The sequence below is a fragment of the Apodemus sylvaticus genome, chromosome 11 (assembly GCF_947179515.1).
Source record: "Apodemus sylvaticus chromosome 11, mApoSyl1.1, whole genome shotgun sequence".
NCBI classification, from domain to species: Eukaryota; Metazoa; Chordata; class Mammalia; order Rodentia; family Muridae; genus Apodemus; species Apodemus sylvaticus.
In genome coordinates this window covers 58154876-58168890 of record NC_067482.1, presented here as the reverse complement: position 1 = coordinate 58168890, position 14015 = coordinate 58154876, and the positions used below count along the sequence as shown (strand labels likewise).

Here is a 14015-nt window from a genome sequence, read left to right as displayed (position 1 = left end):
GGCTGCAGTACAAAATGGTGGATGCAGAGGAATCAGGTGGGGAGAGAGAAGGTAGGACAGAGAGAAGGGGTCAGCTGTTCCCATGATACTGACCCTTGTGACCAATTAGAAACCCGATTTACTCCAGCAAACCGGTAAGGAGTCCCTTGGTAAGGGCACTCATGACCCAACCTGCCAGAGCTCATTTCTGGACTTTTTTTTAAATGCTTCTTTTTTTTTATTCTGCTCTTGTATATTATATCCCACCCACAGTTCCCCTCCCCCATCTTCTCCCAACCCTCTCCACTCCCTTCCCTCTCCCCTAGATCCACTCCTCCTCTGTTTTCCTTCAGAAAAGAGCAGGCCTCACAGGGATATCAACAGAACACAACACAACAGTAAGACTAGGCACACACCCTCATATCAAGGTTGGGCAAGGCAACCCAGTGAAAGGAAAAGGATTCCAAAAAGCAGGCCAAAGAGTCAGAGACACTCCACTCCTGCTGTTAGGAGTCCCATAGAGTGCCAAGCTATACAACTGTAACATGCATGCAAAGGCCCCAGGTCCACCCAGGCAGGCTATGAGGCCTGCTTAGTTAGTTGACTCTGTCAGTTCTTTTCCTCTGGCTCCTCCAATCCTTCCTCCTTGTCATCTGTGGAGTACTCTGAGCTCTGCTTAAGGTGTAGACCCCACTTCTTGAATGTCCTAGCTCTTTCCAGAGCTGTCACTGGAGACTGCGGTGGACAGTCTTGACTGGCAGCTTCACATTTCACAATAGAAACAGATGACTGAGCAGGGCTGTGAGGAATTTCCTGGGCTAGATTAAGTGAACTGTGAAGACACAACCTAAACACAGGCTATGGGAGGAAGTTGATGGGCTGGAGCTGGGACTGAATAACAGGAGAGAACCCAGCACAGTTATCATCTTTTCCCGTCTCCACCTTCTGTTCCTGCCACCATGACACTTCCTTAAGTTGCTTTTGTCAAGAGACTAACATAGCAGCCAAATTTCTGGTAAAGGGATGACCCCGTACTCACACCCTCCCAGTTTCCCATCTGTCAGTCAGCGAGGCCTCTCTGATCTCTTACTGTGGAAGTGTTCCCTCTGGGTAATTGTCTCCCAGGAAGTACTATGCATGTTTTGGTTTTGGTTTGTTTATTTGTTTTAAACAAACATCTTCAGCAATGGCGCCTCCCACTAAGGAACAACAACTCCCTACAGGGGCAAAAGCCACCTTCAGTTGTCAAGGAATTTGATGCCATCCAGAAAACATCTCCCCAAGAAAGCACCTCTAAACATGCAGACACATGATACAGCTTTTCTGAGTCAAAATCTACTGCCCTTTCTGTTGCAAATGTTCCCTCTGGCAGAGGGCTGAAAATTGATCTACCCAGGCCAGGCAAAACAGAAAATTATTTGGGGGTGGGAATGGGAGGGGCAGAGTTTAACTTCAGCACTTTTTCTTCTGTTTTTCCATGGACTTTTGTTTGTAGCTTCAGCTGGGAGAGAGTGAGTGCACACATTTAGTTTGGAGTTTATGAGTTCATATTTTATAATTAACGTTGCCAACAGGGGAGTTTGATTAATGCCGAGCAGTGGATTTTGAGCAATGTTCCATACAAATTGCCAAATTTAGCAATAAAGTAAATTGGTGATGTGAACATCATTAGTAGAATGACTACTTAAAATTCAAATCATCTGAGCCACAAATCCATTATTTGTATAGAAGGGAGGAAGTATCGCATTTGGTTTTATTTCGCCCTCAACCACATGTTGTCTACCCCCATGCTGAATATAACAAAAGTTCTACAGCGGTTGGAACAATATTTCAGAGCAGCCCAGAAACACACACACACACACATATGCATGCACGTGCACACACAAAGGGGCTGTGATAAAGACAAACGCTAAACGGTGAGTTCCCATTATTGCAAATATAAAAATCTATAACAATTTCTCTCAACTAATGCTGCGGTGCTCTTCCTAATGTGCTATGCACGCAGACACTTCCGTGCAAACTCATGTGGTGAGCTCTTTCCTGTCAACATTCACAGTACCTTATTGTCACCCTGGACCTCGCCAAGCCTCTGCCGAAGTTCTTTAATCTCTTCTCCCAGATGCTTGTTCCTGTCCTGCGATTCTCTCAGCAGCTGCGCGAGATTAGCCTGCAAATATCGACACAGCACAAGGACAGTCAGTATGGAGGTGTGAACCGATGGGGGCCTTCCTGACGCATGGACGCTGGCAGTCAGCTCAGCTGCATTCCACAGAGCCCAGCGCAAGTTAGTGTGTACGAAAGCAACAAACATTCAAGCCACACAATCACCACTCAAGGAGACTGAGGTGATGTGGACAGCAAACTTCCATTATTTAGGGAGGTTCTTTGTTTCCAGAATGGCTTACAAGAACAGACAGGTTACAAAGGAATCAACTATATTTGACTATTTAAATTTTTTCTCTCAGAGCTTGTCACTAAGATGTTGCTATGGAAGCATGAGGACGTGAGTTCAAATCCCTAACACCCACATAAGAAGCCAGGTGTGGCTGTGTACAGACCCTAAGGAGACAGGTGGTCTCTGGGGCTTGCTGGCTGCTAGCCTAGCTCGAAGCTCAGTGAGATATCCTGCCTCGAGGGCTACAGTTATGAGTGATAGAGCAGGTCACCCGGTGTTGTCCTCTGACCTTCACACCCTCACGAGCACACACCTGCGCATATATACCCCACACACATACACGCAGGTAATAGAATGCCCACTTTCAAACTGATAGTGTTCAGTTCTCCAGTGAAGGCCAGCCATGCATTTTCTCGCTTCGGTCATTTCTTCTGCTCCTTCAGATGTGTCTTGTAAAATGAGCTCTTCTTTTTATTCCAGTGCCCAGAATTTGTGTGTACACTTGTGGGTACATATATGTCTATGCACATGTGTTTGCACATGCAGTGGGCAGAGGTTGATATTGAGTGTTTTCCTCAACTGCAATCCGCCTTACTTTTCTGAGAGTCTCTCTCACTGAACCTGGAGCGCACCAATTCCACTAGGCCAGTGGCTCTCAGCCTGTGGGTGGGGCATGACTCCTTTTGGGGATCACCCAACAGAGAACCTGCAAATCAGATATTTAAGTTGCAATTCATAACACTTGCAAAATCACAGTTATGAAGTAGCAACAAAAATAATTTTGTGGCTGGGGGTCACCACAACACGAGGAACTGGATTGAAGTGTCACAGCATTAGGAAGGCTGAGAACCGCTGCTCTAGGCTAGGCTATCTGGCCAGTGAGCCCCTCTGTCTCTGCCGCCTCAACAATGGCATTACAGTTGGACACTGCTGTGCCTACCTTCTACACGTGTGCTGGTGATCATACTGAACAGCAAACATGTTACCCAGGATGCCATCTTCCCAGGCTAAATGCCCAGGATTTTGGTTGCCATTCTAAAAGGCGGCCATTTCCAACATCGGGATCCAGTTGTGACTCTTTGGTCTCCTGGGCTGTCTCTCATCTCATTGTTTCCTCGTGGTGGGCCATGTAGTGCCAAAGAGCCCGGGTTATTGCCCTCTGCCCCAGGCATCACCCACCACCACAGGCTTCCCCTCTCACAAGCGTTGCCTATGTCTTGTCCATACCTGGGGTCCAGACCTTGTGTGTGTATGTGTGTGTGTGTATGTGTGTGTGTGTGTGTGTGTGTGTGTGGGTGTGTGTCTGTGTCTGTGTGTGTATCTGTGTGTGTGTGTCTGTGTGTGTGTCTGTGTGTGTGCCTGTGTGTGTCTGTGTATGTCTGTGTGTGTGTGTCTGTGTGTGTTTCTGTGTGTGTGCCTGTGTGGGTCTGTGTGTGTGTATCTGTGTGTGTCTGTGTGTGTGCCTGTGTGTGTGCATGTGTATGTCTGTATGTGTGCCTGTGTGTGTCTGTGTGTGTGTGTCTGTGTGTGTCTGTGTGTGTGTCTGTGTGTATGTGTCTGTGTGTGTCTGTGTATGTCTGTGTGTGTGTGTCTGTGTGTGTATGCATCTGTGTGTGTATCTGTGTGTGTGCCTGTGTCTGTGTGTGTGCCTATGTGTGTCTGTGTGTGTCTGTGTCTGTGTGTGTCTGTGTGTGTGTCTGTGTGTCTGTGTGTGTGCACATGCACGTGTGTGTATGTGTGTGTGTGTGTGTGTGTGTGTGTATGTTGGGAGGAGGGCTTACCTAGCCAGCCAGCTCCCTTCCTTTCCACAGCAGAGCTGGCACCTTCTGACTTGCCCTCACCGCCTCAGGGGATTCTCCTGAACTTCTGACAGCCCCTCTGCAGCTTCAGGCTTCCCTCGGCTCAGCCTTGATTGGCCCCTGTTCTCCGTGCTGCCTCAAACTACCCCGATGGCAACTTATTACTCGTTCTGACTCCCACCCCACCGGCCATGATTTTGTCTGCCTTCACTAAAGACAACCACTGAGCAAGACAGCCATTCACACAGGGCTTGTGCATGGGCGAGTGTCTAAAGGCCTCAGAGCGAGGACGAGGATAAGGGGAGGAGAAAGCTGGTCCCTCACAGGAATCACTCCAAGAGGCATACAGGGACATCGGTCCCAGATTCCTTCATAGTCGAGGAAACCCAAACCCAGAGGTATAAATGGACAACCCATCTCTAGTGGCTGCATCTCCAAGGCCTTCAGGGCTACACTTCAGAGAACAATTACGTTGGGTAGTGAAGGAAAGAATAGAAAGATAAAATGTTCACCCGTTCTCGATTCGCCCTCCATCAGGCCTTCACGGCCCGTCTGTTGGCCTGCCTTCTGCCTCTTCCTCCACTGTATCCAACCTCCATGCTTGCTTCTTCGCTCCTACCTGCCAGGCCTGATTCCACCTTGGCGCCTGCACCCTCTGTCAACTCCTTCAGCCTTTTTCATAGAGGTCACCAGTCCCCACGGGACCCCCCCTGGATCATTTGATTTAACATGCCCCCTCCCTTGCTCCTGTGCCTTTTGTCTGAGGTGTGCCCCATCTCCTAACATACCATATAATTTACTTCATGGTTTATTGCTCGCTGTTGATTTCCTGACTCTCTCTCCCTGCGAAAGCATAAGTCCCATGAAGGGCGCGAAACTTGGTCCTCTCTCCTCCCCTCTCCCAAAATGCTCCACAGCACAGCTGATGAGGAGACGAAGCTGAGCTGAATGCATTGGCCTCAGCACCGGGAGTCTCTGCTAACCCGGAGCCTTGCCTGGGACCAGGCCTCAGTCCCCTGTGTACTCTCCACAGTGCACTCTAAAGTTTACACCCCACATGTGCATGGCTCAGAGCTCACAATAACTTTCTTCCCATTTCCCCATAATTCTGCTCTCAAGATACACAGTGTTGATGGTGGATGAGGAAGGCTAGACTCCCCTTTGTAGACAGAGAAACGAGGAACCATTGCTGTTCTCTGTGGGGAATGGGAGTGACTCCCCAGTTTTTCCCCTAACCTAGCGGCATGGGGAATTTCTCCAACTGCAGAAGGGAACTAACCCTGCCCCTTCCATTTGGTGACCCGAAGTGCCCACAGCAAAGACAGAATGTTGAAGCCTGGGAGGGGCATCTGGTGGGTGCTGCTTAAGGCCCCTCCATGGCTCTAACTCCAGGTGCCCAGAAGGTGAGAGTTGTGGGAACACGACAGGTCCCTCCCTCCGAGGCCGCATTCGGATCTTTATGGTTCTGTACTGCACTGTCCCTTCTTCACGCCTCTATTTACACAAGTGTTCATTGGGCGTCTGCTTCGTGCTAGGCACTGTCTTAGCAGCAAACAGAAGAGACAAAAGTCTGCGGCCTTGTGAACACACACGTAACTGATTACTTGTTGCATGGCACGGCGCTGAATGAGAGTGGCTCCCTGGGTCGGGTTTTAAGCTTCTAGAGCCACAGGAAGCAAGTTCAGGAAGCAGAGTGTGCTGAGGAGACGGCAGTGAAAAGGAGATCGTGGACCTTGTAGTCATCCTGGGGGACGGATACAGGCGGGGAAGGGGCTTTCCTCATCTCGCATCTCAAGTTCTTTGGGGGAAAACAGTTCAAAGACACAAGGCAGGCTGGGTACTGGGACCACGGTGAAAGTGAGAGGAGCTCTTGGTTGACATTTTCTGGTTCTTTCCCTCTGCCTCACTTCCACTTGATTCCAAGTTCCAAGACCTTAGCTCCTGGATCCTCTCAGTGAGTCAGCACAGCATCCTCCCAGATGGAAGGGCAGGCACCAGGTGGAAGGATAGTCTCCAGGGAGGAGCTACTGCCACCTGTGCTGCCACCTGTGCTGCCACCTGTGCTGCCACCTGTGCTGCCACCTGTGCTGCCACCTGTGCTGCCACCTGTACTGCCACCTGTGCTGCCACCTGTACTGCCCCCTGTACTTCCACCTGTGCTGCCACCTGTGCTGCCACCTGTGCTGCCCCCTGTACTTCCACCTGTGCTGCCACCTGTGCTGCCACCTGTGCTGCCACCTGTACTTCCACCTGTGCTGCCACCTGTGCTGCCACCTGTGCTGCCACCTGTACTGCCACCTGTGCTGCCACCTGTACTGCCACCTGTGCTACCACCTGTGCTGCCACCTGTGCTGCCACCTGTACTGCCACCTGTGCTGCCACCTGTGCTGTCATCTGTGCTGCCACCTGTGCTACCACCTGTGCTGCCACCTGTGCTGCCACCTGTGCTGCCACCTGTGCTACCACCTGTGCTGCCACCTGTGCTGCCACCTGTGCTACCACCTGTACTGCCACCTGTGCTGCCACCTGTACTGCCACCTGTGCTACCACCTGTGCTGCCACCTGTGCTGCCACCTGTGCTGCCACCTGTGCTGCCACCTGTGCTGCCACCTGTACTGCCACCTGTGCTACCACCTGTGCTGCCACCTGTGCTGCCACCTGTACTGCCACCTGTGCTGCCACCTGTGCTGTCATCTGTGCTGCCACCTGTGCTGCCACCTGTACCTTTCCATGAGCAGCAAACAAAATTCAAACGTAAACTATAGCACAAAGTCTGCCACACCCCTAGAGTCCCCCTTTTCAATCAGTAATGGCTTGATCCCCTTTGGGGCAGGAAAAACCTGACATTCATGGACCACTGCCACTGAATTAGCAAGTCCAGGGTAACTTAATCTCATACAGGAAAAGAGCAGCACTCTAGTCCATCCCTGATCAATGCTTTTGGGCAATGCAGCCATCATGAGTTATTAGGAAAATAAATTTAAGGAAACCCCAAGTGTTTTAAAAGCTGTGCCTAAAGATGGTTCCAGAAAGCCCCTGAAAACTTGTTCCTAGTTTCCCTATCTTTCTTGTTACAAACCAGAAACAATCAGGTTGCATCAAGGCTCTGGATCTAGGGCCTGGCTCTGAGAAGTGATGGCCCTGGTGATCCTGAACATTTGGGCATAGGACAGGGCAGATAACCAGGATAAATACCCAAGACCCCAGGCAATGCTGTGGTAGAGTCCTGGGATGCAACAGAGAAGGCATTCAGAGGACCAGAGCCATGATATCAAACCTTATTCAGTCTGCATCCCAACTGAAAGGCATGCAGTTGCTATACAGCCAGGCACCAGCCTCACCCACAACACAGTGGAGATGGCCAGTTGGAAGCACAATAGCTTTGAGGCTGTGATCATGGTAAGTCTACCCCAACCTTGAACTTGACCTCAGGGGTAGCAGTGGGGGGAGGATCATCCTTGCCTTAAAGCTAGTGACTGTAACTATCCTTATCATGTAGAGTTGTCAATACTCGCTCTTCCTCTATTCAAGCCCTCTACCTTCCCAACGCCGAAACAGTAACTGAAAACCAGAAAAAGGACTATTCTGCTAAGCTACCCAATTCCTTGAGGTACACCTTAAAAGCATCAGGAGGGGGTTGCACATTTCAAAGAGCTTGGGCTAGAGGAGGAAAGTTCACACAATTCTTCGACCAAAAATAACACCCATGACTCACACACTCGCTCTAACAATCCATCAAGTGAGCAGGTGGTGGCTGCGTATAATTTATCAGCTATGCAGAGCGCACTGTTCTGCCTGTTATTGAGAAGGACTCTGTGACCATCAGTTTGGAATAGCACTTCATGAAGGAAATGTCAGGGAGAATGTGACAAGGCACTACAGCTTCAGAGGGAAGGCAGACAGGCCCGGGGAGAATACTTCCTTTCCATCCCCAGGGCAGGTGGTGGCCTAGTAGAAAAGCTCAAAAAGGCATACTAAGGAGTCTGTTTTAAATATTCAGATCAGGCTAGAATAGGTTGACATGGTCTCCTTGAAAGTAGGAGTGAGTACAGAATAGAGTGTGCACACTATAGACTCCCCACCCTTCAGTCCCTCTGTCTGGGAGCTGGCCTATTGAAGGTAACAGAGGACCAAGGAGGGGGTTCAGCCATTGATGGTTCCTGTTGAGCCTGACCACTGAGTTCAATCCCTGGAACCCACTTGGTGGAAGATAACTAACTGGCACAACTTGTCCTCTGACATCCACACATGTGCTGGCCCATGTGTACACCTATAGACAGACAGACAGATAGACAGACAGACAGACAGACAGGTAGGTAGGTAGATAGATAGATAGATAGATAGATAGATAGATAGATAGATAGATAGATAGATGGGTGGGTGGATGGATGGATGAATAGGTAGGTAGATAGATAGATAGATAGATAGATAGATAGATAGATAGATAGATAGATAGATAGATAGATGAGTAAAACATTTTCACTGTGATGGAGGAAGGAGGAGAGATCTGATAGAATAAGATGGGGAAGAGAGGGCACCCAGAAGACTTGGTGCTCTTCCAGAGGACCAGAGCTTTCACCTGCTTATGACACCAGGTCCAGAGGCTCAGGCACACCCTCACATACATGCACATTCACACGTAGACACAAACATACATACAATACCTCGCCTTAGTAGCAAGTGGGTAAAGGTGAGGCTTAAAGGTTACTGGCACAATGGACTCTGGAGAGTCTTTCCTTTAAGAAAGGCAAGCTCGGGTCCCAGGATAGGGTGGATGGATAATGTATGCTGTGCTGGTCACCTTTTCATGTCAACTTGACACAAGCTAGGGTCATCTGGGAAGAAGGAATCTTAATTGAGAAAGTGCTTCTGTGGACAAGCCTGTGGTGCATTTTATTGATTGATGAATGACGTGGTAGGGCCTAACTTACTGTGGACAGTGCCACCCCTGGGCTGGTGGTCCTAGGTGCTATAAGAAGGCAGGCTATGTAAGCTACTAAGCAGCATTCCCCTATGGCCTTTGCATTGGTTACTACCGCCAGGTTCCTGCCCTGACTTCCCTGGATGATGAACTTATAAGCCGTAAAGTGAAATAAACCCTTTCCCCCAAAGTTGCTTTTGGTCATGGTATGTTTTTATCACAGCAATAGAAACCTGAAGACAGATTTGTACCTGCTTAGGGACACCTCCCCAGGCCAGCTCCTACTGTGAGAATAGTGTGCTCTGGGAATGTTCTGCACAGGGCAATTGTCCCAACCTCTTGATGGCTCATATGAACACATCAGGGAGCCAACACCTCTCACCCAGCCTCTTAGCCACCTTCCAGCAGGCATTCTCGCTAGGGAGGCATAGTCTTCCTTCTGCAGGTCCTCTGGAATCTATTAGATACACACCATCTTAATCGTTGAGCCATGGAAACGCTAGTCTACAGCATAATATAAAATGTCAGAGCTTAGACTGGAGAGATGGCTCAGCCTCAGCAGTTAGGCCTGTGCACTGTCCTTCCAGAGGACCCAAGTTCACTTCCTGGTACCCAAACCTATAACTTCCTACAACTCCAGCTCCAGGAGGAAACAATACATCTGACCTCCGTAGGTACCCACACTTACATGCACATAACACACACACAGCGAGAGACAGAGAGAGAGACTTACCAAATAATAATTTTGTAAAAATGTATTCCTCTCTCAAACAGTAAATCCTTAACACATCCTCCCCTCTCTCCCCACCCTCCCTCCCCTCCCTCCCTTTCCTCCCCTCCTCCCAGTCTTCCCACACCTCCCCTCTCACCCAGATCCACTGCTCTTCTGTTTCCCTTCAGAAACAAATGAATATATATATATATATATATATATATATTGTATTTTTTAAATGACAGAGCTGAGAGGATAAGTCAGTGGGCAAAAGCTGTACAAGTATTGGATCTTGAATTCAATTCCAGCTGCCACATAAAAAGCCAGGATGGCAAGCCATGTTTGTAATCCCAGGGTGGGGGGAGCTGGAATAGAGAAGTCCCTGCAGCTCTGGCCAGTCAATCAAGACAATGAGAGAGTGCCAGGTCCCAGGAGAGACCCAGTCTCTAAGAACAAGAATGGCTTCCAAGAAACACACCCAAGATTGACCTCTGAGTTCCCCATGCACATGCACATATGAGCACACACTCTCACACATACACGCACATACTCTCTCTCACACACACCACACACACACAACACTATATGAATAAATAAATGATGTATACTAGGAAGTCCTATAACATACCTCTCAATTTGCAGACCCATCAGAATACAAAGTCAAAAGTAAAAAGAAAATAAGATGAGACAGAAAGAAAAGCAAATCCCTGCCTGACTTCCTCAAGAAAGAGAGGAAGAAATGCAGAGCGGGTTCAGAAAGCCCTGCTAAGCTGTATCACACTAGGAAGTTTAAACCCTGGGCTCCACGAGTCCATAGCTTCTGTAGGGTAAAGTACTAGAAAAAGCAAAACTACATTTGAAAAATAAATTCCTACCCTGCATTTGATGAGACGTCAGTGTTCTTACGGCCTATGATTGATGGCAAATTTAATTGCAGTTTTTACTGTGCTGCCTTGGTCCAGTGGCAACTCCTATGTTCGCAGTAATTGAGTGAAACTTGATTAGCGAGGGCCCCTGTTCAGAGAGACTCCCCAAGCTTTAGCCTCCATTACATTGGCAGGTTTCTTATTTACAAACACCAGCCACCGAGAGCATGTTCTCTGCATAGTTTGGGGCAGCACAAGAACTCAGCAGCCTTCTCCTACCTCAGTCTCCCCCACGCTCACACAGGAATGTCTTTCCAGGCCAACCTATTGACTGGCTTTTGGGAAGGTGCAGTTTAATGGAAGATTTGCCTGATTTAGGACATTATAGTTTTGCCTCTGCTTGCTAGCGGTCCCTGGAGTATCACCTAAGTGTTTTAGACTGGAGGAGTCTAGATGGCTAGCTGAGGAGACTGCCCCCAGCAAATAGACTCACAGTCTTTAACTACACAGAAGTCTCCGTGTCGTTATTAAGCACCAAGTGGGACCCCACAAGCTCCTGAAACATGGTAGAGCCTCCCACACTCCATGCCAAATTGCAATGAGGATTTGTAGATCATGACAGGGAAGATGGAGCCACAGTCATAGGGGGAGGGCTCGAAACAGCTGGACCTGGCTGGCCTCCTAGCTTCCCCGGTGACAGCTAAGTCACTCCCTTCAAAGCGCTATAAAAGAACACCTCAAAGCACTTGGAGTCTTTGAAGGAAGTTTTAGGCTCTCTACATCAAACCAAGATTAGTGTACAAAGTCATTCTGATTTGTGGGCCCTGAGGACTAAAATAAGCTTGACCAAGACGACTTTGCTACTGAAATAAAAGGCTCTTTCCTTTCCTGAACAGGGCCACTCTACACTCCATGTTCCCCAGAGTTGTCATCTTGCGCATGTCACTGTATAAATGAGCCATTCCTTTTTAGAGGCAAGAAAGCAAAGGCTCCCCAGTGAGCCAAGAGAGATGCCTCCCAGGGCACTTGTGCTTGAAATCAAACAACCAAAGACAAAGATATTAAAGATGTGTTTGACTGTTCAAGAAGGAGTTTGGGGGGAGAAGGGGTATGCTGATATGACCCAAAAGAATCTCATCACCTAAAAAGATTAACCCAAGAGCATCTTCATTCCCCTTTGTCTCCCTCATGGAAAGTGCTTGTTTAGCAAAAGAAAAATATTTAAAGGGCCGTTTGAGATCTTCCCATGATCTCTCCGCACAGTGCAAAGGGGCGCACTGTGTACAGTTCTGCCTGGAGTAATGGGAAGATGTTTTCATTTCAATATCCCACGAGAAGCTATTAGTGCGATCGCTGTTGTCTGGTTGTTTTTTTTTTTTTCACAGCTTCTTTAACGGATGATTTGCCACTGGAAATTGAGTTGTTTGAAAAAGAATTCCAAGGTCCAAAAGGGAGGCATGACAACTATATTCTTAGAACTTACAAGCATGAAGTTCAAGTCTGTCTTTTAAGGCAATTAAGAAAGAAGGAAAAAGCCAAACAAAATTATGGCCAGAGGCTAGTGGCTGCAGAAACAAGGCTAACTTATGTAACAGGCGCCCACACCTTGGCACGATTGGCACCGTGATGGAAGTGCCACTCAGGCTAAAACTTAGCACTTAGACGGACGGCCCCACCTGGAAAAACAAAAACAAAGACCCAATCCATCAAAGTCTATGGAAGTCTCCAAATGCACCAACCTTGCTGTTTGGCTTCTGTGGTCTTATTCCCACTACCTGAAGCTCATCCACCCAGCTTCAACTCCTGTGCTTAAAAATTCACTCTGAAAAAGGTTCAGAGAGCCCGAACACCCAGTGTGGTGGTCACAATCAGCCACTAAAGACTTTCTATTGGCTTACGCCAGTATCAGAGTAGTTTTCTTTGGTGGATACTCCACAACAGTACAGGGTAAAAAACCCTACCTCCGTTTCTGTTTCTTTACCACTGCTTAGCTCTGAACAGGACTCTCAAAATGAGCTAAGACTAACAGTGGTGACCACAGTTTGTTCCTGCTCAAGCAATCTAAAAAAAAATCAAAGATAGAACCAAAATTCTGAACCAAACCATCATATCCCACAGTCTTCTAGAGTCTAGTCTTGCTCTGTGAACCTACTGTGTGGCCCGAGAGCATCCCAAGAAAACTATAAAAGACCCAGCCTTCAGCCCTACTCACCGACCACCGGGTGTATGTGGGATGGTTACTCTTGGCTGACAGTTTGACTACATCTAGAATTAACTAAAACTCAAGTAGTTGGGAAAACTGATAAGGATTTTGACCTAATTAAATCATTTCAAGTGAGAAGACTCACCTTTAAGCTCCTTGAGGGGAAATGGTCTACCTTTAATCTGGGCCATACTTTCTACAGTCATTAGACAGCCTTTGTTGGATTAGCTGGACCATAACCTGTAAACCACTCTATCAAACTGCATATATTTGGCTGATCATGGACATTATAATTTTGCTACTTCTTGGTAATGACTCCCAGAATAGCTACCAAGTGTTTTGATTATAAATTATTGATATATAGAATCATTCTATGAGCTCTGTAACTCTGGAGAACCCTGACTAATACAGCACAATAGAGGCTTTCCTGAAGAAGTTGCTCAAAAGAACTTCATGAACATCTCATTGTTATCTTCATTTTAAGAAGACGGCAATGGAGGCTCAGAAGGGTTACTCAGTTTGCCCCAGGTCAGCCAGGCAGCAAGCAGAATATTAACTTGAATTCACTGGACTAGAAGATACCATCAAAGCTCATGGCACTACCTTTGTGAAAGGTGCATCTCAAATGAAAACACAATGAATTACACACATAGGAATGGACACTCTTATGTCTCTTAGAAAGCACACAGCACTCCAAGGGCTAAGAATGCATTTTTCCGCTATCTAAGTATGTGAAGAACCCTCAATCCTTTACAGATCCTAACATGTAGCCTGTGGGATGCCTAGGACATACAGGTCAGCCACAGAGGAACGATGACTTTATGAAATGGTAGACAAGTTTTTGTGACAAGACCATGGGCTTCTTCTAGAGTGAGAGTCTGTAGCGTTGGACTTGTTTGCAGAGACAGCTCTGATTCCCAAGAGGATGAGAAAATGGAGAAGGTACGACAAGGTATGGTCACAGTATCTCTCTTCCAAGAAACGAAGAGGGAAGATCCTAGTAAGGTCCTTCCAAGTCAGAGATGGCTACTGCAGACTCAAGGAAACAAGACAGCAAGAGGCTAAGCGGGCATCTTCTTTCCAGTGCACATCTTGTGATCTCCAGGCCACCTCCGTGAGCACAGCAGTCCAGTCTGGCTC

The 14015-nt window shown here is 47.9% G+C and overlaps 1 protein-coding gene across 3 annotated transcripts in view; it reads right to left on the bottom strand.

Moving 5' to 3' along the window:
• Ccdc149 (coiled-coil domain containing 149) overlaps positions 1 to 14015 on the bottom strand; it is a 94853-nt gene that overhangs the window by 42133 nt on the left and 38705 nt on the right. For all 3 annotated transcript variants that reach the window (XR_007980225.1, XM_052199203.1, XM_052199204.1), the window contains exon 4: positions 2039 to 2146. Coding sequence is in view for 2 of the 3 variants with exons in the window: in XM_052199203.1 (XP_052055163.1) it covers positions 2039 to 2146 (108 nt within the window). In the remaining variant the exon portion in view is untranslated. The remainder of the gene's footprint in view (positions 1 to 2038; positions 2147 to 14015) is intronic.